This window comes from Megalops cyprinoides, chromosome 23 (genome assembly GCF_013368585.1).
Source record: "Megalops cyprinoides isolate fMegCyp1 chromosome 23, fMegCyp1.pri, whole genome shotgun sequence".
NCBI lineage: Eukaryota > Metazoa > Chordata > Actinopteri > Elopiformes > Megalopidae > Megalops > Megalops cyprinoides.
Genome location: NC_050605.1, coordinates 5,278,245 through 5,302,663, shown reverse-complemented (window position 1 = coordinate 5,302,663; position 24,419 = coordinate 5,278,245). Strand labels below are relative to the sequence as shown.

At 45.2% G+C, this 24,419-nt stretch overlaps 1 protein-coding gene across 1 annotated transcript; it reads right to left on the bottom strand.

Moving 5' to 3' along the window:
* Positions 1-20: 20 nt before the first annotated feature.
* copg2 (COPI coat complex subunit gamma 2) lies at positions 21-19,914 on the bottom strand. Its single transcript, XM_036517738.1, has 23 exons — positions 19,763-19,914; positions 18,858-18,910; positions 18,259-18,339; positions 17,898-17,969; positions 17,200-17,279; positions 16,184-16,259; positions 15,251-15,343; positions 14,832-14,918; positions 14,375-14,532; positions 13,980-14,113; positions 13,653-13,720; positions 13,043-13,231; positions 12,515-12,610; positions 12,101-12,344; positions 10,924-10,999; positions 10,338-10,441; positions 10,012-10,137; positions 5,780-5,848; positions 4,964-5,275; positions 4,312-4,409; positions 3,617-3,755; positions 1,918-2,016; positions 21-640 (listed from the first exon to the last, which is right to left on the bottom strand). Exons 1-23 carry the CDS (start codon positions 19,797-19,799, stop codon positions 510-512), a joined length of 2,622 nt encoding a protein of 873 aa, XP_036373631.1. The 5' UTR covers positions 19,800-19,914; the 3' UTR covers positions 21-509.
* Between the last annotated feature and the right edge of the window lie 4,505 nt (positions 19,915-24,419).

Sequence of the window (24,419 nt, the reverse complement as noted above, 5' to 3'; positions counted from 1 at the left end):
TAAACACCTTGATCTGAGCCTTTGGCTTTTTATTGAGAGAATACAAATGGAGAGACATTTAAGAAGTGGAAACTGGTGTAAAAAGGTCAGGAAAAGCGACAACCATTAAGCTTAACTGAAGCAGGATAATTGTGCGTGTCGCATCCCCAAAAAAACGGCAGGCAGCTCATGTCTGAGAGACACTGTAGTGACAGCTGTCCTCGCTGAAGCGGTCCCTTCCCACAGAGATGAGGGCATACATCGATCACTGCGCTGGACCCATTTTCAGTAAAGATGCTGACTTTAGCAGTAACACTGCTGCCCATTTTAGCTGACACAGTTCACCAGACTGAAGGCACGCATACATCTCCGTGATATTACAAAAGTGAGGGGAGGGGGCAGGGATGAAATTAAGATACTTAATTTTGAATAAGCATAAATGATTCAAATGTCCACTGAAGATGTTTTTCGCCTGACGGGTAAAGGGTCGGTTGGCGCTTGGCCCCCTTTTTAGCGGGAACGTGGCGGTTTTAGCCCACGGAGGCGAGGATCACGTCCACGGCCGTCTCCTCTTTGCTGCGCACCGTCACCTGCATGGTGACGCCGTCGGCCAGCGCGAGGCGAGAGCGCACCAGCAGGTCGTGACCCCCCCGGAACACACCTGCATGGGGGGAGGGAGAGAGAGAGAGAGAGAAAGACGCGTCAGTCCAATCAGACCTTTGCAAAGCACCAAGTCCAGCTGTGTCCCTTGGAATCTACTGCATTAGCAACTTTAGATTCTCAACCAAAGTGCAGTGAAGGTCACTGATTTGGTCATCAGTTACACAGGAATGACACTACTGTAATCAGTTAGACTGTACTATGCCAAGTTAGCACTAGCCTGGCTTCAGATACGACTCAGCGTGGCTGTGATTTTTGCAGAGTTTACATTACTTTAAAGGTATAAATACAAAGTTGGAAAGACCATCCTCACCCTTCAGTGCACATAATGTGAGCCAGTCTTTCAGTAGATGTTCACTGTTCCCGCCAAATTGGCATGCATTGTTCTATACATCTGTCTGTCCAACAGTTTGCATGTAAAATCATAAATCCATCTGCTTCTGCTAAGAAATAGTCTAACACTGACTACTGCTGCACGTATGCGGACACCGGGCATCGTACTTCCACACGCAAAGCAACAGTGGTTTCAGTGTACACAATGTCACCTTTTAAGGAGTAAATGACACAGAAGAAGAGGATTTCGCATTTGTGCTTCTGTGGAAAAATACTAGCTAAAAACAGAAGGAAATATTTTGGATAATTCCCATTTTCGTTGAGCTGCATTGTAAAGAATGAAGGTTTGCTCACCACCCAAGAATGTTAATAGCTCAATAAGCTGCACTTAGTGTATGTGCCAGCGGAGTAATCTTTCCTTTGGGTGTGCTGCTTGCTTTGCAAGGGGAGATCATAGCTGCAGACAGACAGTGTTCAGTTCTGTGCAGCGACAATAGCTTTTCCTCACGTGGACGTGGAATAACCATACATGCATTCACACAGCTAACACATGACCTCGTAATGAAACTTTGATTCAGTCCAGCAAGCACGTTTAAACCTATTTCAGACAAGCTTCATACTGTCAAACTACACAGGAATACTAGTGATACAGCCACCAGCTCGATTACATTTTTCAGTATGGCGGCAGAGATGAGTAAAGAGGGATTTAATGAACCAAAGTATAGTGATCAATTCCAAGCAAGAGCTGGATGACAATGTAGTTTAGTGAAATGTCATCATGATCATCACTGATCACTCTGTACTTCACTGCTAAGTAAGTCGGATTCATTGAGGTAAATCACAATGTCAGATTTCAGAATCTTTTAATCCAGATCTGGACCCTTTTAAACTGACAGAGGGGCGGTACATGGGACAGTGATGGGGTGAACTTCGGGCGGGACTCACCTGCGAGGAACAGGACGTGGGAGTTCTTGTTTTCGGGGACCTTGTCCGAGCGCTCACACGGCTGCATGCCCAGGAAGCTGATGATGTTGTTAACGGCCTCTGTGGGGGTCGGGAGACACAGCTCAGAGTCAGAGCCTGGACACTCAGCCCAGAGTCAGAGCCAGGACACTCAGCCCAGAGTCAGAGCCTGGACACTCAGCCCAGAGTCAGAGCCTGGACACTCAGCCCAGAGTCAGAGCCTGGACACTCAGCCCAGAGTCAGAGCCTGGACACTCAGCCCAGAGTCAGAGCCAGACCAAAACAAGCAAAACTACCACATATACTTCGCACTCCTACACCCAGATGTAAAAATATACACCAGCTCAGAATGAAAATGAATGTTAAGAACCACAAGATGGGTAATGGGCAGGAAGGAACTTTGTTTTCCAATGCCACAGAGTAGAATAATTGCCATCTCCGAGTCCTGCCAAATAGAAGCCATGGTCCATTTAACCAAACAGCCCATTTCACAATCGTAATGCAGTTAGAAGCTACAGGATATTAGGGGAAAGCTCTCTTCACATTCCCGATATTGCCTGAAGACTGACATGAAATATATGCCACATTTAAAAAGAAACATGCCCCCTCATTAGGAAATCTGCAAATGGCAGAACTGGAAATCAGAAAATACATGATCTTTTTTTTTTTTTTTTTTTTTTTTTTTTTAAAATTTATTGCTCAAAATGGTAAAATAGTAAAATAGCCTGCACAAATTTTAGTTTCAGTCCTGGAGAATCTGCAAAATGTGTCATCCTAAACATTCATGACAAGAGGCAGACACACAACTTACTCAATTTAATTGCGATACACCCACCCACATCTCCGTTGATATAATAAGGTTCTCACTGAAACAGATCAAGTCTGTGGCGATCTCAACAGCTGACTACACACATGTGTCAGGACCGGTGACACTGATGTATTTTTGTGCCGTATAAATAAGCTGACGTTTCCTCTGTCGTTCAGTAGGAGTGGAGCAATGGAACATGGAGGGCTAAATGGTGAAACAACTGCCGTCATTGTTGCTGAGATGCCCACGTCAGCTTTCCTGCAGTCAGTTTTTTACTGTATCCTGCATTAGAGTAGGAGTCTGCCACAGAGCTTCTGCTGCTATGACATTGTGTGCGTGCTTTACCCCTCACAGTGACACATTCATCTTTTTCCTGTTTGAGTGTTTCCCCAGTGGCACTGTGAAGGTGGCCAGCACATTAGAAATGATGATCTCGCGCTGATCTCCCATCTTGCCCAAATAACACTGCAGGCACAGCAAAAAAACTTTCCGCTGGCCCTCAGAGAGAGGTCTGGGAAATGCTCGTTGTTACTGTTTGAAGAGGCTTCTGCCTCCAGGCCCCAGCTTATTTTAAACCTGCCCGTCCAAGATTTGAGCAGAGGATGTGTCTGTGGTCTCTGGCTGCTTTAACTGGAAAGGAACCAAGCGGAATGTTGTGCCAAGATAGCAACAGCGCCATCTTGTGAATGGGCCTGAAAGCTTCTTTGTCCCTTTGCTCCAATGAGGAGCGATGCACGTCCTCATTAAAAGCACAGTTGTACTGACTGAATAATTTGATGAATACATCTCACAAGGGACTATAACCTAGATAACCCATGTTTTCTATAAATTATACCTTCTTCAATCAATGAGGAAGTCAGTAGGAGAGGTTACCGTCTAGAGTTCGGACTGAAGCCAGGGCGAAGGTCTCCTCTTTCTCAAAGTCGTCACCCACTTCCTCCCAGGCGGCGCTGAAGTTGGGTTTGAGGACCTTCTGGATGTGGTCTGCGACTGTCACCTCCAAGTCCTCCAGCTGCCAGGGGGCGCCAGAGAGCACAGACGTACAGAGTGCAGGGACAGAGAGTAAAAGAGAATGTGGTCATTTATTGTAGGACAATATATGATGTCAACACATGAGGCATTACAACATATTGCCATACGGTTTACTGGCTTAGCAGACATCCTGACATTGGATGACTTGCCTTGGCTGCAGTTTTACATTGCAGCCTACATGTTTTAAGCACCGTTGCTGCATTTCAACAGGACAGACTCTGGTAAAGAACTTCACAGCTACACACAATACAGGGAACCAACCCACAAGCCTCCGGACTAAAATCCAGCACTCTCACCAGTTCACAGACTATGAGCACAGGTAATCAAAGACCTGTGCAATAAGACCTTACTTATAGGACACACAGCACTGACACGTGAGCAACACATGAAATGAAAGCAAATATGACCAGATGCAAGTGATTTCAAATACAATGTAGAACAACGACACATGACTGTAAATTTCTGCCCACATCAGTCAGTCACATTGACCTGGTCGCAGTGAATGAGCGCGAGAAAAGGACCCGGCAATCACGTACCACATATTCGTCATCGTAACCATCATCGTCCGGCTCTCCTGTGTTGGGGTCGCAGTCCCGGACCAGGTACTTCATCGTACAGCTGAATGTGCAGGAGACTAAACAACACAAAGGCGGTGTCATTTTCACAGGAAGCCACAGAAATATAGGCAATACTTTCCTCCCTCATTGACAAGGAAGACAAAGACTGGCCACCAAGCCCAGCTATAATTCATACAGATAGCAGTAATGAAGGCCTGTATGCAAGTGCTACTGGAACAGAGGATTTTAGTGTTTGGTGATTTCTTATTATAAACTAAATTCATGCTGCTACACATACAAGACCTACCCAAACAGTGGATTTTACAGTGTTGGGAGGTTTTCTAATACAAACCAAACAATTTATACTGCCACACATACAAGTGCTACTGGAACAGTGGACTTTAGTGTTGGGCAGTTTAAATAAACCAAACAAATACATACCCCACACATGTAGTGCAACTGGAATAGTCGATTTTAGTGTTGGGTGGTTTCTTAATATAAACCAAACCCCAAGACACATCCATCCACATGGAGTGCAACCAGAGCAGTGGATTTTATAACAAGTGTAAATGGGACACGCAGACACACAGACACGCAGACGTGTGTACAGATGCTGAGGACCGGGGCGTACCAGCGGTGGGGTCGTCCTCGGGCAGGCGGACGAGGGTGTAGCAGGACCCGGGCTGGCTGTAGGGCAGGCTGGCGGCGGGCACGCAGTGCACCACCTCGTAGGCCTCGGACGGCTCCATCTGCACCACCACCTTCTGCAGCAGCTGGTCGTTGAGCGTGTTGGTGCAGTCGAACTGGAACACCATGTGGCCGGCGAAGGTGTGCTTGACGCAGCGCACCACGTACTCCGTCTCCGCCTCCGTCAGCTGCACCGGCTCCGACGACTTGAAGAGCGGCCCCAGGCCCTGGAACTCTGGGATAGCGGCCAGTTGCTCTGAGGAGCCGGGCGAGGAGAGAGAACGGCGAGGTGACCACGTCTGAGGGTTTCACATTCATTAAATTCAAAGTGGCTACCATCTCTTTTGGAAACACGCAATGCCAGAACCAGTTCAGTATGACTTTTTGACGGTGGAACATAGTAGTAAGGAGCAGGGCTTGTAACCCAAAGTGTTCTGCTTCAGCTCTGCATTTCGGCATTGCTGTCGCATCCTTTAGCAAGCTGCTTAACCTGAACTGCCTCAATGAGTGCTCAGTCGTATAAGTGAACATTGTTAGCGATACCGTTAGGGCAAGGTGCTTAAACTGCATTATATCAATTACAGCTGTATACATGGAAAACCTAAAACCTGACAGCCATCTAATTCGCTACGTAAGCTATGTAAGCACTCGATAAGACTTAAGTACTTGATAAGACTGATGAGACTAAGCAAATGCAGTGACGTAAAAGGAAATTGGGCAGGAACTGAAACGTGCAAAAAAGCAGCGTCATAGAGCATACCCTGGTAAATGTCCTGCCGCGACGGTGCCAGCTTCTCTGGGAGTTTGCTGGTGGCGGCCGGGGCGATTTCTGAAAGGAAGCAGAAAGACCAGCGTTATGGCAGCCTTGAATCTTGAGCCACAGTAAATATTTCCTGGTAAAGCACTTTAGCGGGGTGAGGGTGAACAAGCGAAGGCAGATTAGAGAAAACCCTGGCTTTGGACCCGCAACCTGCCAGCGCTCACCGCCTTCAGGTCAATGGGTCGGACAGCGACCGGGAGAAGTGAGGACTGACTAAGAGGGGAAGGTTCAGATTTCGGGTTCTGGGCGCTCAAACACCCAGTGCGGTCCAGTACTCATGAATATTCAGTGGCACGTCCATCAAGGTGATGTTTCACACATGAATATTCATTACCAAGAGAGCATTTTGATTGGCCTCACCTACACAGTTGCCCCTATCTCCCTTGGTTGGCCATGCCATGCTCCCCAATAATGTCTTTTAGATCAGGTTACTGACATGTAGCTGACACCTGGACCTTGATTCTTCACTGTTAGTGCTACAGGCTGTAATCAACTGCAGTACAGAGCAGTCCATTTCTCTACTCTTTCCCCCTGTGGGTAGTCCTCCACACAGCTGTTTTCCAAAGGCTTCAGATTTGTTTCTTTTACATTCTTTATGTCCAATGAGGATGTTATGAATATTCGTGTGGATGTTTTCAATGAATATTTTTTAAGAGGCCACTGCCAATTTCAGAACTGTGGGTGATCACAGGGAATCATGCTACAAATCACGTTGTACAATAGTGTTGAGATGTAAGCTTATATTTAATATGAAAATATCAGATATGTTTTGTGCAAGCAAAAGAATATTTCTCAATTAACTCAGTGTACCTCTGCTATCCATAATCCACTTCTTTTCAGTGAAGACACAAGACTTCAGCCTAAGAATGACCTAAACAATGTGATTTTTGTCAAAGGGACATATGCCATCATACACAAATATAAACCACAGAGGTTGCCTAAAGCAAATTCTGTACAAAAAAGTATTAGAAAATGACAGAATCCATTTAGAAATTGTTAGCCCACAATGTGTCTAATTCTGAATAATGCAGTACAGAATTCATGAGTCATACTGACAGCTTTCCTACAGTTTCCTCGAAATCCTAAAAACTGACACCTTGTGTGATTCTCTGGGGTTGGGTGGGGGGGGGTGATCTGCAGTAATCGGACACATTTGGCCGTTTCTGGTAGTCACATGCTTTTGTCCTCGAATGCACTCTTTGTAAGACCCCCGTCCCTGTGGGCAATATGCAACCGCAAGCAGCACGGGCGGAGACCAAAGCAGGAAGCCTGGAGCAGGTCCAAGGATATTAACAATCCCATTATTTTTAACGCCTTTCATCGTGCGGGGCATTCTCAACCGAGTAAAAGCGGTACCTCAGGTCGCATTGTGCAAAAAATAAACCAAAAAGCATTTGGTGGATCATACTATTTGGTGGATTGTACCATTTGGCGGATCATACCATTTGGAGAAGCGTTAGCCAGTCAGCCCACCCACGTGGCTAACCCAATCAAACTCTTTACCTGGGTTTAATTCTCAAAAACCTGCTTACCCTTATGGAGAAGTATAGTTGGGATACATTTTTGAAGTTAAAAACATGCTAAAGTGCAAAATACTGTTTTTATCACTTTTTCCCTTTATCAAGCAGACCTTGAGTTTCACCTAGCGAGGCAGGCGCCACACAGCAGCTGCATCATGGAGGTTTGAACCCCTTTCCAGTATTTCAGCGAATTAAAAGCAACACTGCAGGCTTAATTTCCATCACACCCGATTGCTGCACCTCATTTGATACAGCCCAGTAAGCAGATTCAGAAGTAAAGCCCCGTCTAAGTTTTCTAGCAAAACTTCTATTTTGGGAAAGCACGTTAATTTACCTCTCCATCATGCCAATCAGGCAAGAAAGAGACAAGCTAAACCTTGCCTCGTCTGAGAAAATCAGCTCGTTAAAAGTATGCACTCAGGAGCATTGTTTGGAGATAAATGCAACCAAAACATGCACATTAACTTTAAGCCTAACCTCTCCTTAGAAAGTCTCCATTTCCTACGCAAAGAGCTGGCTAGCAAGATATCCACAGCATAATGTAGCCTGCTACCTTGTGAACTTGCCCTTTCATCTTTCCCAGCATCCTTTGTGCACAGAGTGCCTGTCTTTTTCCCGTTTCAAGATGTCAACATGCTCGCAATTTTGCATTTTGTTAGAAAAAGCAATTAAAGGCACAATGGACCGCTATCTGGGGACCCGGGACACGGGGGAACATTAAACTAAATATCTCTGTAGCACAGGCGGGAAAAATTGCCCCTGATCCAACCGGGAGGGTAACATGAAGTGTTCAGGCGTGACGCACAGTGACATTTTCAATGACTGTATTCTCCCGCAGGCTCTTTGAGGAGAGGAAAACGCGGAAAAAGCAACAACAACACGAGCTAAGAGGCTTATCCGTGCGTGTGTGGCAACAAGGCCGGACTTAAGTTGCGCTATGAAGAGGCTTCGCTGACGGCTCAAGCCCGATTAACGGGAGCGCAGACAAAAAACACGGCAGCCAACTTCGGTTCGGTCAGGAGGCTCCGAGATAAAGGAGGGGGGGACAACCACACGCTGGGTGGATATTACGCTCCAGTGGCTGAGGAGAGGTGCTCGGAGACGGCGTGCTGCTGACATCTCACACACGTAGACACAGACAGAGACAGACGCACACTGACAGAGACAGATGCAGACAGAGAGAGAGACAGACACAGACAGAGACAGACACAGACAGAGACAGATGCAGACAGAGAGAGAGACAGATGCAGACACAGACAGAGACAGAGACAGACACAGACAGAGACAGATGCAGACACAGACAGAGACAGACACAGACAGAGACAGACACAGACACAGACAGACGCAGACAGAGACAGATGCAGACAGAGAGAGAGACAGACACAGACAGAGACAGACACAGACAGAGACAGATGCAGACAGAGAGAGACAGATGCAGACACAGACAGAGACAGACACAGACAGAGACAGATGCAGACACAGACACAGACAGAGACAGACACAGACACAGACAGAGACAGACACAGACAGAGACAGATGCAGACAGAGAGAGAGACAGATGCAGACACAGACAGAGACAGATGCAGACAGAGACAGATGCAGACAGAGACAGATGCAGACACAGACAGAGACAGACGCAGACAGAGACAGATGCAGACACAGACAGAGACAGACACAGACAGAGACAGACGCAGACAGAGACAGACGCAGACAGAGACAGACGCAGACTGACAGACAGACACAGACAGAGACAGATGCAGACAGAGACAGACGCAGACTGACAGAGACAGATGCAGATGCAGACACAGAGACAGATGCAGACAGAGACAGAGACAGAGACAGACACAGACAGAGACAGACGCAGACAGAGACAGATGCAGACGCAGAGACAGATGCAGACAGAGACAGAGACAGACACAGACAGAGACAGACGCAGACACAGAGACAGATGCAGACACAGAGACAGATGCAGACACAGACAGAGACAGATGCAGACACAGAGACAGATGCAGACAGAGACAGAGACAGACGCAGACTGACAGAGACAGATGCAGACAGAGACAGACGCAGACAGAGACAGATGCAGACACAGACAGAGACAGACACAGACAGAGACAGATGCAGACAGAGACAGACGCAGACTGACAGACAGACACAGACAGAGACAGATGCAGACAGAGACAGACGCAGACTGACAGAGACAGATGCAGATGCAGACACAGAGACAGATGCAGACAGAGACAGAGACAGAGACAGACACAGACAGACGCAGACGCAGACAGAGACAGATGCAGACGCAGAGACAGATGCAGACAGAGACAGAGACAGACACAGACAGAGACAGACGCAGACACAGAGACAGATGCAGACACAGAGACAGATGCAGACACAGACAGAGACAGATGCAGACACAGAGACAGATGCAGACAGAGACAGAGACAGACGCAGACTGACAGAGACAGATGCAGACACAGACAGAGACAGATGCAGACAGAGACACAAAGACAAAGACAGACAATCTGTAATGAGTTATAGCCATTTCATATCCTAAAGGTCTAAAGGGAAATTCCTCTGGGACCCATCAGCAGTGGTCTTCCAACGGGCTGCCCTTCACCTCCATCCAAAATGAACTGTGTAAGAAAGAAACGTCACCTGTCTTCTGCTCTGTGATGGGCGTGGTTGCCAGGGGAACGGTCTTCATGTCGAAGGGCTTCTCTGAGGGTTCCAGGGTGTACTGGTGGAGAGATTTCTCCAGACCGGGAATGGACACGGTCAGACCTGCGGGAACATGACCGCAACCGTCAATTCACGTAAAGAAACACGAATGAAAATCCACCAAGGTCTGCAAACATCATCCTGTGAGGACCGCAACAGCCAATCCTCTTCGGTACCATGACTGCAACTGCAACCCGCCAAGAACTTGACAAACCACACAGCTGCCTCACAGTCATATATTCACATAGACTGAATGGTTTTACCGTTGAAGATGTAGGCGGCGTTCAGGGCTTTCTGCTTCTGCTGCAGGACATTCATGTAGAATGTGGCTCTGTCCCGAACCTCATCATCACTGTCCATCATGCACCTGCAAAACCCATAACGAGGCATTAGACACACCTTCATCAGTAACTGAATTATAAGGACTATTAGCCACTAGTTTAAGAGTAAATCAGGATAGGGAGGGCCAGGGATTTTTTCCCAATAAGAAACCTGACTTCACAACTTGAAGCACAGATATTCTCCATGTTTTTTTTTTGTCCACCAGATTCAGCTCCTGCTTTACTTCCATCATCCTATCTTCACTGTCTAAGAGGATCAGGTGAGTCCCTGGAGGTTTTGGCATTGTCTGTGTTGGAAGCCACAAATTCTGTTTTAAAGTACACCCCTTTAGTAGTAGTCATAACAGGCCAGCAAGTAACAACCCTAAGAATTTCAACAGTGGGAGCAACGTAACTTTCCAATGTGAAACCTGAGGAGCTGCATATCTTGTCAGTATGGAGTATCTGTGATTGAAGGGTTCATGAGCACGATAAGACACCCCCCCGGTATGGTCATGTGACAACGTACCTCTGCATCAGCACCAGCACACTGGGGAGGAGGTCGTCGTTCTGGGCCCCGAATTTGGCCAGGGCGCTGACTGCAGCTGCGGACGGGGAGGGGGGGGGGGGGGGGGTGACCGTGTTAAAAATGCCACTCACATGTCTCACATCACGCAACCCCCGCGGAGGTGAAATCACCCCGTCCCAGAACGCACGTGTGAGCGGCCGTCCGATTCCCGGAGCGGGACGGGCCAAAAACAAATAGACGACTTTTTTTTTTTTTTTTTTTTTTTAAAGGGGCTTTGGCTCGGCTGCCGTCACTCCACAAAAATGCTTATGCAAGGAGCTTACGGGCTCAGCGGCCGCGTTAATGAGAGTAATGCGCTTAGGGCCCGGCCTACAGTAAAATGCCACGCTGATCGCTGTACCACCCACACCTGTGCGCTGCCCAAAACGGCTCGTGCCGTCCTATTCTTCCCCTTCCAGGGGGTGTGGAGTGATATGCTTAAAATAACATCACGTGGAATAATCCGACCATAGTACGGAAAGAGAAGCTGGCATAAAAATGCCATCATGTAATAATGTTAACAGAGAAACGAGAGGGTGCAGTTTGCAATGCAAGTTAATACAAACGCGGTTACTGTGGAGTGATGGTCCTGCTTCACCGCTGGTAGTGTATGAATATGAACCCATATGAAAGGACTGAAGAAGTGGTAAAATGCACCAGCGCTCACGCTGCCAAGCTAATGCACAAAACTGGCTGGCATCAGGTTCTTCACTCTCCAGTACCAATGGTTAAACAGGAAACAGGAGCACAGGGGAGGACATAAAGAGAGGGCGGGCCTGTCATATGAGCAGGGGGTGTTGCTGTGATACGGGCAGGGGGCGGGCCTGTCATATAAGCAGGGGGTGTGGCTGTGTTACGGGCAGGGGGTGTGGCTGTGTTACGGGCAGGGGGTGTGGCTGTGTTACGGGCAGGGGGTGTGGCTGTGTTACGGGCAGGGGGTGTGGCTGTGTTACAGGCAGGGGGCGGGCCTGTCATATGAGCAGGGGGTGTGGCTGTGATACGGGCAGGGGTGTGGCTGTGATACAGGCAGGGGGTGTGGCTGTGATACGGGAAGGGGGTGTGGCTGTGAGAGGACCAAAGGGGTGGAGTAACAGTAACAGCCTGGAGGGGAGAAGTTAGCGTTGACTGACAGGCTCACCTGCCCGCACGGCCTCGCTCTCCAGCACCACGCGGTTGAAGATGAAGCGGATGTACTTGGAGGGCGTCGGGGTGCGCGGGCCCTCCTTGCCCAGCAGGTGCAGGATCTTGGTGGCCAGCACCGTGTGCTCACAGTCCTCGATGAACTCGCACAGGTGCGCCAGCCCCGTCTCCTTGCTGTCCGGGTTCTCCTCGATGATGCTGATGATGCAGTCCACGATGGCCCGCTTGTACTCAAACCCGCCCTGTCAAAGCCGAGAAATACAAACGTGCGCACACACACGCACACACATACACACAAACACACAAACACACAAACACACACACAGTTATTCTCTTTACTGACAGAGGCCACAACAGCCCGCCTGCTCTCAAACCCGAGTCTAAATCTACGCACACCCCTTCAGACACTCACATCATCTCGGAGCATGTTTGACAGGAAGTTCATCATCACACTGTGCTTCCTGGGATACTTCTGACAGAGGGCACTGATGGCCTGCACCACTACCACCTGCAAGAGAGACAGCCAATCACACAACTCGCATACACATCGTAAACCAATCAGCTCAAGTACACCCAAGTTTTTTAACCTATTAAGAGCAACATTACGAGCCTACGGGGCCAAATGTGACGCAACCCTTCCCCAAGTTAAACATCAGAGAGAATAAATAAACCCCAAGACAAACTCGGGAATCTATCCCACTGCATGGGCATAACAGACACAAGCATGATGCTACATTACATTACATTATATTATTGACATTTAGCAGATGCTCTTATCCAGAGTGACTTACATCAGTTACATTTTTTTACAATGTTATCCATTTATACAGCTGGATATTTACTGAGGCAACTGTGCGTTAAGAACCTTGCCCAAGGGTACAACAGTAGTCACACATTTCCGATGATAAGGCTCTGCTAAAATTGAATTAAGCCTCGTCACCTTGAACTCGTCGGAGATCTCGGACACGAAGGAGGAGATCTGCTTCATGAGGCGGTCCACGCTGCTCTCGCTGCCCGTCTTCAGCAGCGTGGTGATGGCCAGCGTGGCGATGCTGCGGTTCGAGTCCGTGATCAGGTTCTCCAGGTCCAGGTTACAGGCCGTCACAGCCGAGGGGTGCTTCATTGCCACCTAGTGGAGACATATGGTATGACACAAATAGAAAAAATTGTAAAAGAAAAGTTAAAAATTTCCACGTTCCACATGTTTAGACGTTGCCAAATATGAGATCCTGACAACATCCTTGATCCTACTTCAGTAAATTTTTTTGAAGCCGTGCATGGTTTTTCCCCTATCTTAATAACTAACATCTGTTACCTGTGAAAGTTTAAATCAATTACATTGTCTTCACTCACAAAACCACAAACCTTGCTCCACATAAAAAAAGATGCTTACATAAGCATTTAAACGAAAAGCAGACCACAGTTCGATGGAAAGCATTTTTAGGTTGTCCCTTAAATTTAGCTCTCTGACTTCACGTTCAGGCAAACGACACATGAAGCCAGTTCCCAGAATGCACTGCTCTGTGGCAGCTCTGGGTCATGTGACACACCTTGTTGAGGGTCCTGACAGCAGCGTAGCGCAGGGCTGCTTTGGGTGAGCTGCAGAAGAGCTGGAGGACTGAGGACAGAAACACACACAGTGGGTGAGAGTTTCTCACAATACACACACACATAGCCAGGACTGCACTGTAACACAGGGTGTACAAACATGCACACACACAAATCTGACGTATTTAAACTGATAAACCCCCAAATGTTCAAACTGATGGTCTGATGGCAGGGGTAAGCAGTCAAAGAGGACTGGAGGGTACAGGATTACTGTACCCGAGACTACAGGTGGGGCTCTGAAGTGATCCAGACAGGTAAAGCGGACTCACCTGAGACGGCAGGGGCGAGCTCTCGGGCGGTGCAGTTGGGCATGTGGACGATGGCAGAGGCCGCTTCGTACACCACCATCTCATGCTTGTTCCTCAGGCAGCTCTCGATGAAGTCGAAGAGGGGGCTGTCGTGTCTGCGAGGCACAGAGACGGAGATACTGAATGCCATGCCATGTCCTATTTGAGGACCTGAAAGCGCCACCCCACTCACTGCAGCCTCGGAAGCTGGGATGAACAGCTGTGTAAAGGCTGTTTAATTCCACCTCAAACAGCTCTGACACACACTGACAACAGGTGAAACACATACACCAACAGACAGACACATATATACACGTGAGTGCAGAAGCAGATACACCCAGAGATATGCACGCGCACACACACACACACACACCCACCCGCCCTCGGACTCCTCCAGCAGCCGGCTGGCAATGCGGATCAGCATACAGTAGGCAAAGGGGGACTTGAGGCCGGACTTGGTGAACTTGTTCAGCATCTTGGACACGGCCAGACGGTCATTCTTCCTCAGGTGGTAGAGCAGACCCAGGGCATGGTACTACAAGGAAGATGAGGTGTTATAATACAATAAACTGAATTTACTCCTAATCCAACACAACAGAATCAGAAAATATTCCCAATCCCACAATACAACCAAGAGGGAAAATATCCTTAATTTCACACAATGTAACCAACAGACAAAATATTCCTAATCTCACACAGAGATGGCACAGAAGATGCTGCGTCTGAGTGTATGTATTTTCGCTCTGAAAATGCCAGGGAATGTGTGGCTTTTATGGTGACCCGGCGTAAAGGCGGTGCTTCTGTTTGAGATTGACAGCAGACAGACCCACCCACCTGCACCATTATGTTGTCGCTGGAGGCGGCCTCCTGTGCCTCGTTCACCCAGCGCTTCACCACGTCGTAGCTCATCTTCACCATGTGCTGCCGAAGCAGAACACACACACAGACACACACAGACACACACAGACACACAGTTAGCCTTTTTTACGCAACACAGGAACAGCTGCACACTTCAAGCTTCAAACACAGATTCAATCACATGCTTTAACCAGGACATGGGTTCACCCAGACAGAGGTCTTTACCAATACAGCACTCTGACTTCAGAGAGATTTTACAAATGCATGCTTTCTGCTTCAAACACAGATCAAAACACATTTTACCCAGGTTACCTCAGATAACGATCTTTACCAGAAAAGTTATCCAACTCTGACATTACTATGACTGGTGTGAAGCTGGAGGTGAGGGGACTCACCAGCGAGGACACCAGGGCGGAGCTCGACACGCTGGGCACCTTGTCCACAATGGCCTGCTTCATGTAGCGCTCAATGGCCTGGAGCATGGTGGTCTACAAATGTGACGTGCAATACAGACATAAATCAATATGAAATCAATATGAATGTTTCAGATATGAATCATGCCTGTGTTTTTTTTTGTTGTTTTATCCACCAATAAGCATACATTCACCCTGTATGGCTCAGATAAATCCACACTACAAATTCCAACTCAAGAATGCATGAATGAACTGTTTGAGAGAATGAAACAGCAGCAGAGAGTGAAGTGAAAACTAGCTGTTGTTATGTCAGAGGGCATATGGTATGGTGCTCCTGTTCAATGTGGACACTGCTTTTAAAACCATAAACATGTTACACTTATTAACAACCTCATGATTTGCGGTAACAGCCTACATCACGGTGAAGGCACAATATTGAGACTGAAGTGAACACACTGAAGAGGTACTGAGAATGAGAGGAATGGGGACTGGGGACAATACCGAGACTGAGACAATCACATAAGACAGTACTTTAGCGCACATTAGAGAGGTACGGAGACAGAGATGAGAACATCAGAGAGGTACGGAGACAGAGATGAGCGCATCAGAGAGGTACGGAGACAGAGATGAGAACATCAGAGAGGTACGGAGACTGAGATGAGCACATCAGAGAGGTAAAGAGACAGAGATGAGCACATCAGAGAGGTAAAGAGACAGAGATGAGGACATCAGAGAGGTACGGAGACAGAGATGAGCACATCAGAGAGGTACGGAGACAGAAATGAGAACATCAGAGAGGTACGGAGACAGAGATGAGAACATCAGAGAGGTACGGAGACAGAGATGAGAACATCAGAGCGGTACGGAAACAGAGATGAGAACATCAGCGATGACACAGAGGGGATAAATGCTCACGTCTGTGATCCTGCACAGTGCTCTGATGGCTGGGCCCCTGTACACGTCCTCTTTGCCCGTCATGTCCTTGGTCAGACTGAAATGGACAGCACAAAAGCAGGGTCACAAAACAGCAGGATGTAGAGCACAGCCTGGAACACATTCACTGTGCCACTATGTGAAAAGGAGCCAGGTTTACACTGAACTAAGGGCACTCACTATAACATAAAATGCGGGAAAATGAGCCATGATTGTCCTGATAGCATGGGTTTACAAATTTGATCAGACAAACCTTCCTGGCTGGTAGATTTTCTAGTGACAGCAGTTTTTCAGTGATAATAAGGAATAACTAATAGATAAAATTCCTCTGCAAATCAATGATATTATCTTTTCTCTTTTGTTTTGTTTCAATTATTTATGCACACATCATTTTCCCAAATGCGTTTTTCAAGTTTTCCCATGTATTAATTGCAGTTGATACTACTGTACATACAATTAAAACTCTCCAATCTGTATGAGATCAAACCCAGAGCTGTTTTACTAATTAACCAGGACAATTCAAGGCCAATTAGTGGCCTATAAAAAGCATCATAGCAAACAACCTGATTACAGAGAACAACAAACTCATTGGGGTTTCACTTTACTTTTAATCTTCTTTATGTCAACATAATGAAGGCCTGTTAACAACTATATCAACTGCCTTCAACAAGCGGCCTGAATGTAGAAAAAAATCAGCCCTGTTATGGCTACCCAGCTACTCTCAATTATGTGTTAACTGGTCGGAAGGGATGACGCAAAACTTCATATATTCATTCATTTTGTGCAATAAAAAACAGCATGTTGCCAAAATCATAGTAAATTATGTATTTTAAAATAGGCTGTCTTTTAAATGCTGTGGAGCTTAGAGTATTTAAGAATGAAGAATTAGCGAAGGAAATCTAGGCTACGTCCAGCAGACTAGTGTAAACAGACAGAGACATCTAGACACAGGAGCAGCTAGACCACACACATATGCCGGTGGTCATCACTGGCCTCACCTGCTGGTCACGATGATCACATCCTCAGAGATGTTGGCCATCTCTTTAATGGTCAGGTAGCACATCCGTCGCAGTGTTTGCTGTTGAGACAAATATTACGTTTCAAATCTCCAGTCCCTATTCAACCGCTCCTCTTAAGAGTGACTGACAAAGAGTACGAAGCACATTTAATGAAATGGCAGGAACAAGGGCACATACCCAACACATCTGACCACATCAGACCATGTGTCAGCCCCTCACACAGCACTGTGATAACTGGCATTACCATTAATACATACATAATGCAAAGAATTCAGCAGTGTGGTTCAGTGGTAAGGAGCAAATGTTGTTCTCCCACTGGGCAAAGTACTTAACCCACAACTGCCTCAGTAAATATCTAGCTGTAACCTATGTAGTCATTCTGGATAAGAACGTCTGCTAAATGACAATCATGTAATATAATGTAGTGTAAATTGCAACACAGTGGAGTACACGAGTGTACACACTCAAATGTGCAATACAGATATAAACATGTAAACATGACAAGATGCCACTAGATACCATTCAAATCATGCTACACCTGAGAGTAGTCAAAGCCTCTGTGCAAAGTTTCACATTTTAAATCCAAGTGCCACTATGACAATAGGGAGCAGAATAAACAGCGGTGCATGGGGGTGTTGCATGTTAAATCTGGTGGTAAACTGAACAAGCATGCTTACATCATTGGACTGGAAGAGCCTGGTCATGGCAAAGAAGGCCTCGGTCGCCTCAGTTGTCCCAAAGTGTTCCCCCTGTGAGGAGAGAACAATACATAAACCAATCAGAATCAACACCTCCCCAAAGAACCAATGACAAATCAGTGTGCTGGTATAGCAGGGCAGAATAAAGGTTACTTAATTTTGTTACTCATAGAATATTCAGTGGTCCCTGTAACAAATTAAAAACATTGCATAAATATTGAAAACAATATTTCACTTGCTCAAAGAAATTTTCTCAAAGAACAAAGTACAATGCAACCAATGGATGATTCCATCATGAAACAATTCTACATGTGTTAATGCAAAAAAAAGCCCCTCCCACCTGATTGAGCAGGTAGATGATCTTGGTGAGGATGTGGAGGCATCTCCGTGGATTGATTGGCGTCTCGTTGAAGATTCGAGCCTGCAAGGAGAGTGGGCAGACAGTTAAGGCAAAAGACTAAACTGCCCATGTTCTGAGGAAATGTCCAGTCTCCTGCTGAGTTTTGTGGGCAAATCATTGTGCAAACGAAGGGAGGTTACCAAAATCAAAAGTCACTCAGAATCATTCTTCACCTGGAATTTGCCTTCAAATCTAATTTACCTTTCAGATAGGGTTTTAATAAAGGGTGAGATCCAGAGGTTGAATAAAGTGATCTTGGATTAACAGCGTGAGCCATTCAATTCAGATGAATATGAGTGAATCTGTGGTGCGTCTGAATAGCGTATACAAGGTTATGACATGTGTTAACTGCCAGTACAGCGCTGGGAGGAAATGTAGTCCAGATCTGAAGATGTGTCAATAGGCTAAAAAGCCCATTCTCATATCTTCAGATCTGGACTTCATTTCCCACCAGCACCATACTGGCGGCCAACACAGGGTACTTTTCACAACGAAACAACACATGAAGTGGGTCAACAGGCGACACTATTAGCCTTTACCTCTTGCAGAACCGCGCTCTTCTCCAAGTGCTGGAAGGGGTTCGAGCCGCTTCCTGAACAAACAGGAATCGTGTTAATGTTCATTACTCATAACGACGTTTTGCCAACCCATCAAAGCAATGGTAAACTTATGCCGCAATGCATTACTAGTCCTAAACCTGATTACAGTAGTACTCGGCGAAGAAAGTTGGCTACCTAGCTAGCTTGGTGGTACCTAGCTTAGCAGGTCCAAAATGTAGCATTAGCCAGTTTACCGGATAGCCAGCGAGCAACTCAGATAATTGAGCATTTTTAGACACGTACCCATATGACATAGTTCCGAGAAGGCAAACTTTAGAATTGTTCACAAACCTCCTTATCAATACCATTGATCCCATATCATAAATATCCGTTATGTTGTGTTGACATAGCTGACATATTTCAAAACTGTCACCTCAGGGTTTAACTTACCTGACCATCTACTGTATACCAAAGGGCATAACTAAGAGCATTCTTATGGTAATGAGTCATATATACTGACAGATCCTTAGCCAGCAAACTCTGGATAGTTAGCAACGTATTATTCTTGTGTATCAAGGTCTGATTTAACATTTTTACGTAATGCGATATCTAAACAACTAGTGCAGCTAGTTAACGTTAGCGAAAGCGACCAGAGTCTTGTTAAGACATTTTGTTAAGATATTTTATTTATACTACATAGATACAGAAATTAAGATGAATCAATTAAAGTCTACGTGTCACCACAGGGTTATTTTAAATAGTTAGTAGGAGGAAGGTGGATAGCTGATGTATAAGGCCTGCACTGCCTGCAACGTCTCTTCCTGGTTAGACCCGTCCTCAAATCCCGGCTGCGTCTATATAGTAAGCTACAATACTCGTTTCTTGCATAAAAAGTTCGATCTTACCAGACTCTTCATCTTTCTTATCAAATTTCTTTATCATTGTTGCAACTTGGTCTTCCCGGCAAGTGTATCCAAAGTTTTATCAAAAAAACATACAGAGTGTAAGTTAGCAGGCTAGCTCAAGTAGCCGCTGTTTCGGGTCCACTTCCCCAGCTTCTCCACGTCGACGGATATTACGTTACAGCCACGTCAGCGATCGTGCGACAAGCACTTGCGATTGATTCGCCTGACTGTGGAAGGCAGCAGAGAGTTCAAGACTGAGAGTTGCTGTTCACAGTGCTGAAAGTGCCAGTTATGCATCGCCCATTTGAAAATGTGTAACCGCGTTCAGGTGAAGATAAACCATTACCAAATGATAGGCTGAGTCGCTGTATCACACATGCATATAATACGATATTAGAGTGCTAAATGTTTCATCAAGTATGATTCAGAGGCAAATGCCCCAGTGCAGTGATGGGTGCGCCGTGCTGTTGAAGGTGCTGTCTTTTGGATGATACACTAAATTTAAGGTCCTGACTCATTGTGGTCATTAAGGATCCCATGGCACTTATTAAAAAGTGTAGGTGGTTCCCAGTGTAAATTCTTCCCAGACAAATTATAATCCAGGCTGTTTCAATGTAGTACAAAGAATCTAATCATCCCTCAGTTTAATGTCTTAAATAACTCCCTCCCACTTCACCTCGGGTGATGTGTGGTGAGCGGTCTGATGCAGTACATCACCCACAGCTACATATTGTCAGTTGTAGATGTGAACTGCCTCTCTGCACTGTAGAGCACCCGGAAGGGTCCTGGAAAGGCACTATGTAAATGTAATCCATCATCGCCATTAAGGTTCCGTTAGCTCCCAAAATAATCAGTGAAAACAAGCAGCTAGGCAGCTATGCTATCTTACATTATGTCCGACTTATGTCATGGATGTTTCAATTAGTCAGTGGTCATGTATTCCGCTGATTCAAACCCTGACTATACAAAGCTTGTCTTTGCTTTTGCTGCCCTCTGTTGGAAGAATCGAGCAGTTCTGTGAAGATGGTCAGAATGATGTGGAACTACTATTATCAAGGGTATCAAATGCTCCCATCCATTATATATCTTTATATTTTTTTATGACACACACACGCATCTTTCACCAGGGATACGTGTGAGGATCAGATGTGTCGAGTCTTGATTTCTCCGACTAGCATAATATATAATATATATTTATAACATTTTTTAGTTTCCTACAGTGACTGGTGAGAGAGAGATGGTGAAGCTCTATAGTCAGAATGTTTCCTCTAACACCGTAGCCTCATGATACAAAGCACTATCACAATTTCCAAACATCAGGCTGGGTGATGATGTTACCTGTTAGAACTGACACTCACTGTGTGCATTTCACAGAGCTCCTGAAAGGACTCGACCTGTTATAGAACCCCTTCACATTTTGGCAGGCTGGTGATGTCACATTTGGGTTTGGCCAAAGTGAATCAGATTCATTTGGGATCCAAACCCATATCTTTTTTTTTTCTGAAAACAGAGTAATGAAGCTTTTGTTGCATGTAACACACCAGTAGTCAATAGATACTGTGAATTATGCAATATCAGGACATTTTGTGCAATGGGAATCTCTTTAAGGCATATCACAGGCCTGTCCCCAGGAAAAAAAAGAAAGGAAACACAAACTCTGATCAATCTGCTTTTATTTATTAGACAAAAAAGGAATGCCTTTGAGTATAAAAATAACTGACTGCATTTGAAGGCAAACATTTTTCCAGGTGCAGCAGCAAGTAACCACTGGAACATTTATTTCACATATGCAACACTGATTTCTTCAACAGAGATGCAGAGCAAAGCTGATAACAACAGTTTCCAACTCAATGAACAAAGACAAACATTCCTTACTTGGCAGTTACAGTGTCAGCGTCATGGGTTTAAGACACATATTTTGAGTTCAGTCTCAAGAATGACATAATTTGGCATGGATGCAAATCCCTGTAAAACAGGTATACCACTTTAATAGTGCAAGACAAAAAATATTACGAAAATGTGTTCTTGTCTAGGGCTCTAGAATATAATGCTAGGTTGCTATAATGCTAATGGTTTTAGAATCCATTTGTGTTTTCCAGAAAATTTTGTCTACATGGTAATATTTAATCCTACTCAGATAAATGAGATGTTCAGTCTGACCGCGTTTGCAAGCAGGCAAAAGTCTAAAAACTTGCGAATTCTGGCCACGTTTGCATGTGCACAGATATCCTGTTTCCATGAATTTAATTCCCCTGGGTCCACAAAGGGAACATATGTTCCTCAAGGGTAAAACAAGCAAACAAGCGCTGTCCCCCACTCCGCTATAGGGGTAGTTCCTTTTCTGCTGTGATGAAAGCTTCTCATGCTGCATCACCCTTCTCGCTAACTCCACGCGAGTGAATCCACATAAACTCACGTTGACGTTAATTCCGAAGAGACAGAACACTAAAGCATGCGCACGTGAGCAGGTTATTAGAAATATGTATTCCATAGGCATATGTCTACTATTGGGAGTTTTAAAGTATGCTGCCCGCAAGTTAAAGTAGTTCACGGCTAAATTTTCTCTATCTATCATGTTATCACGGATACAAATTAAATTTACACCCGTAATAGCAGTTTACACCTAGGCAGTGATTCCGGACAGCCTGCACTCTAATGCGAGCATGCGTAGTTTCACTCTTAAGGAGTAAACGGTCGCATGACCAAATGGTGGGACGGTAGTGCATTTTGATTTATTACAGTAATTACGATTTCTCTCTTTTTCATCAGACAGGAAAATATATCGACCTTAATCCACGTTTGGAGCTACACAAGAAGAGAGTTTGACTTTGAGGCTTGTATCAATACCATTATAAACTACCGATTTCCGTTCAGTAGTACTCGCTTTATTGAGCCGTTGCTTATCGCAAAGTCACAGGTAATGATCAAGCATCTTTGATTGATAGTTGCCTGCACTATTCATAACTGCAGGTAGCTTATGTAGAGTTATTTGTAATGCACAGATTCGTTATGATGCATTAAGTTAGTTCATCCGAACTGAATGCCGAAAGCGATGCTACTTACGAAGCTAATTATTCTGTGTACTGTACTTTTTAAAGAGAGTCGGAACCTCTCCATTCGGGATCCAAGTCTCTGTATTCACTGACTTTAAATGGTCATGTCGAAATCTCTGAAAATTCCGACAGCACATGTTTCATACACTCTCATACCAGTATCATACCAGTCATACCAGTAAACGTGACCATAGACTGCGCCATTAAATCCCGCCCACTTTACAAAACATTACTATTAATTCAAAGTGCAGTAAGTTTATTACACAATATTACAAGTTAAATTGTTCCTGATTACTTCCTGATATGATTTCAGTGCATTAATATGTCATCATGCGAATACGTTTTATTCCAAGCAATGTGAATTAAGAAGAGACAATGGGATTTAGAGGAAGAGACTGCAAAATCCACATATGGTTTCAGAATATTACCTTCTGCTTGGTGGTGTTGCATTAGTGATTTTGAACTGAATTTCCAATGCGTAATTTCCAGTGTAATTATGGAATTTATATTCTTTCATGCTGACCAGAGACCTTGACAATCTTGACGACACCGGTCTCATAATTAGGACAGTGTACGAGTTAATCAAAACGAAATACTTTATGGTGACTTCAGTCTTTTCTTTTTCGCACTCCTATGATGAATCATGACAGCTCTCCACTAAATGTGGAGGTTTGAGTGTTTTCCATGCCTGTGACGCAGTGAGTGGCAGACTGACGTGGCGACGAACCTCAGATGATGCAATCATTTATATAACTTACGCTTTACATTTACTTAAGTATAAACTATGAAGTAAAATAACGTGGATGTGCAGTTTGAAAAGCAACATTAAATAATACCAAGAAACAAAAGTGAACATGCAATACACATTATTTGTTTTGTCATCCTTTGTGATGATTAAACTTCCATCCCCTTCATAGCAGATAATACCCGGGAGGTATTATGGATCCCATTAAATTTCAAATCATTATGGTCGGAGGTATGTGTGTGTGAGCTCAAATCCAGGACGGTCGTAAGTCAAAATGAGAGTGATCGTATAATACTAAAAGTCTATTTATTTGCAGTGCCCGTGTTTCCTAGACAGCGAATTGATCTTTGGATCGTCTGTACAAGTCTTTCATAGGCGCCCTCGGGGAACGTTGAAAGAACTGACTAACTTGTCGCTATGTCTTTTTCCTGAACAGGTCTATACCCATTTAAGTATAAATGACTTTTTTGTACAATATCTGCCCACAAGAGCAGAGGGTTTGCCATACTTAACTGTTAGTGGCCGGAGCATTGACTCTATTCGTGCGACACGTTTCCTTATTAGGTGTAAACGTTTCAGCAGGAGTGTAACAGTAACTAAATCGACTCTGTTTCAGTTAAACACCCCCCATTAGAATTTATGTAAAGTAGTCTACAACTTTTTTCGCGTTTCTTTTTGACCACTAGCACCCCTCAAAAATGAGAATCAAATCTAGATATCCACTTTGTTACTACAGTAAATGACCCCCTCCAGTTGTACGGGTTCAATATTTCGCTTGCTTGAGAAGCATTGGCGTTTAACTTGTAAAAAAGAAAACTAAATTCAGACATGCCTAAAGTGAAGAATGAACATTGTCAGA

What these genes read in the sequence shown, in the direction of transcription:
- copg2 (XM_036517738.1), bottom strand. Translation starts at nt 19,799, where the DNA reads ATGATAAAGAAATTTGATAAGAAAGATGAAGAGTCTG. An exon ending in GTGATCATCGTGACCAGCAG is followed by an intron (nt 16,260 to 17,199) that starts GTGAGGCCAGTG and finishes TGTCCATTTCAG; the next exon opens with TCTGACCAAGGACATGACGG. An exon ending in CATCACAGAGCAGAAGACAG is followed by an intron (nt 5,849 to 10,011) that starts GTGACGTTTCTT and finishes GCTTCCTTTCAG; the next exon opens with AAATCGCCCCGGCCGCCACC.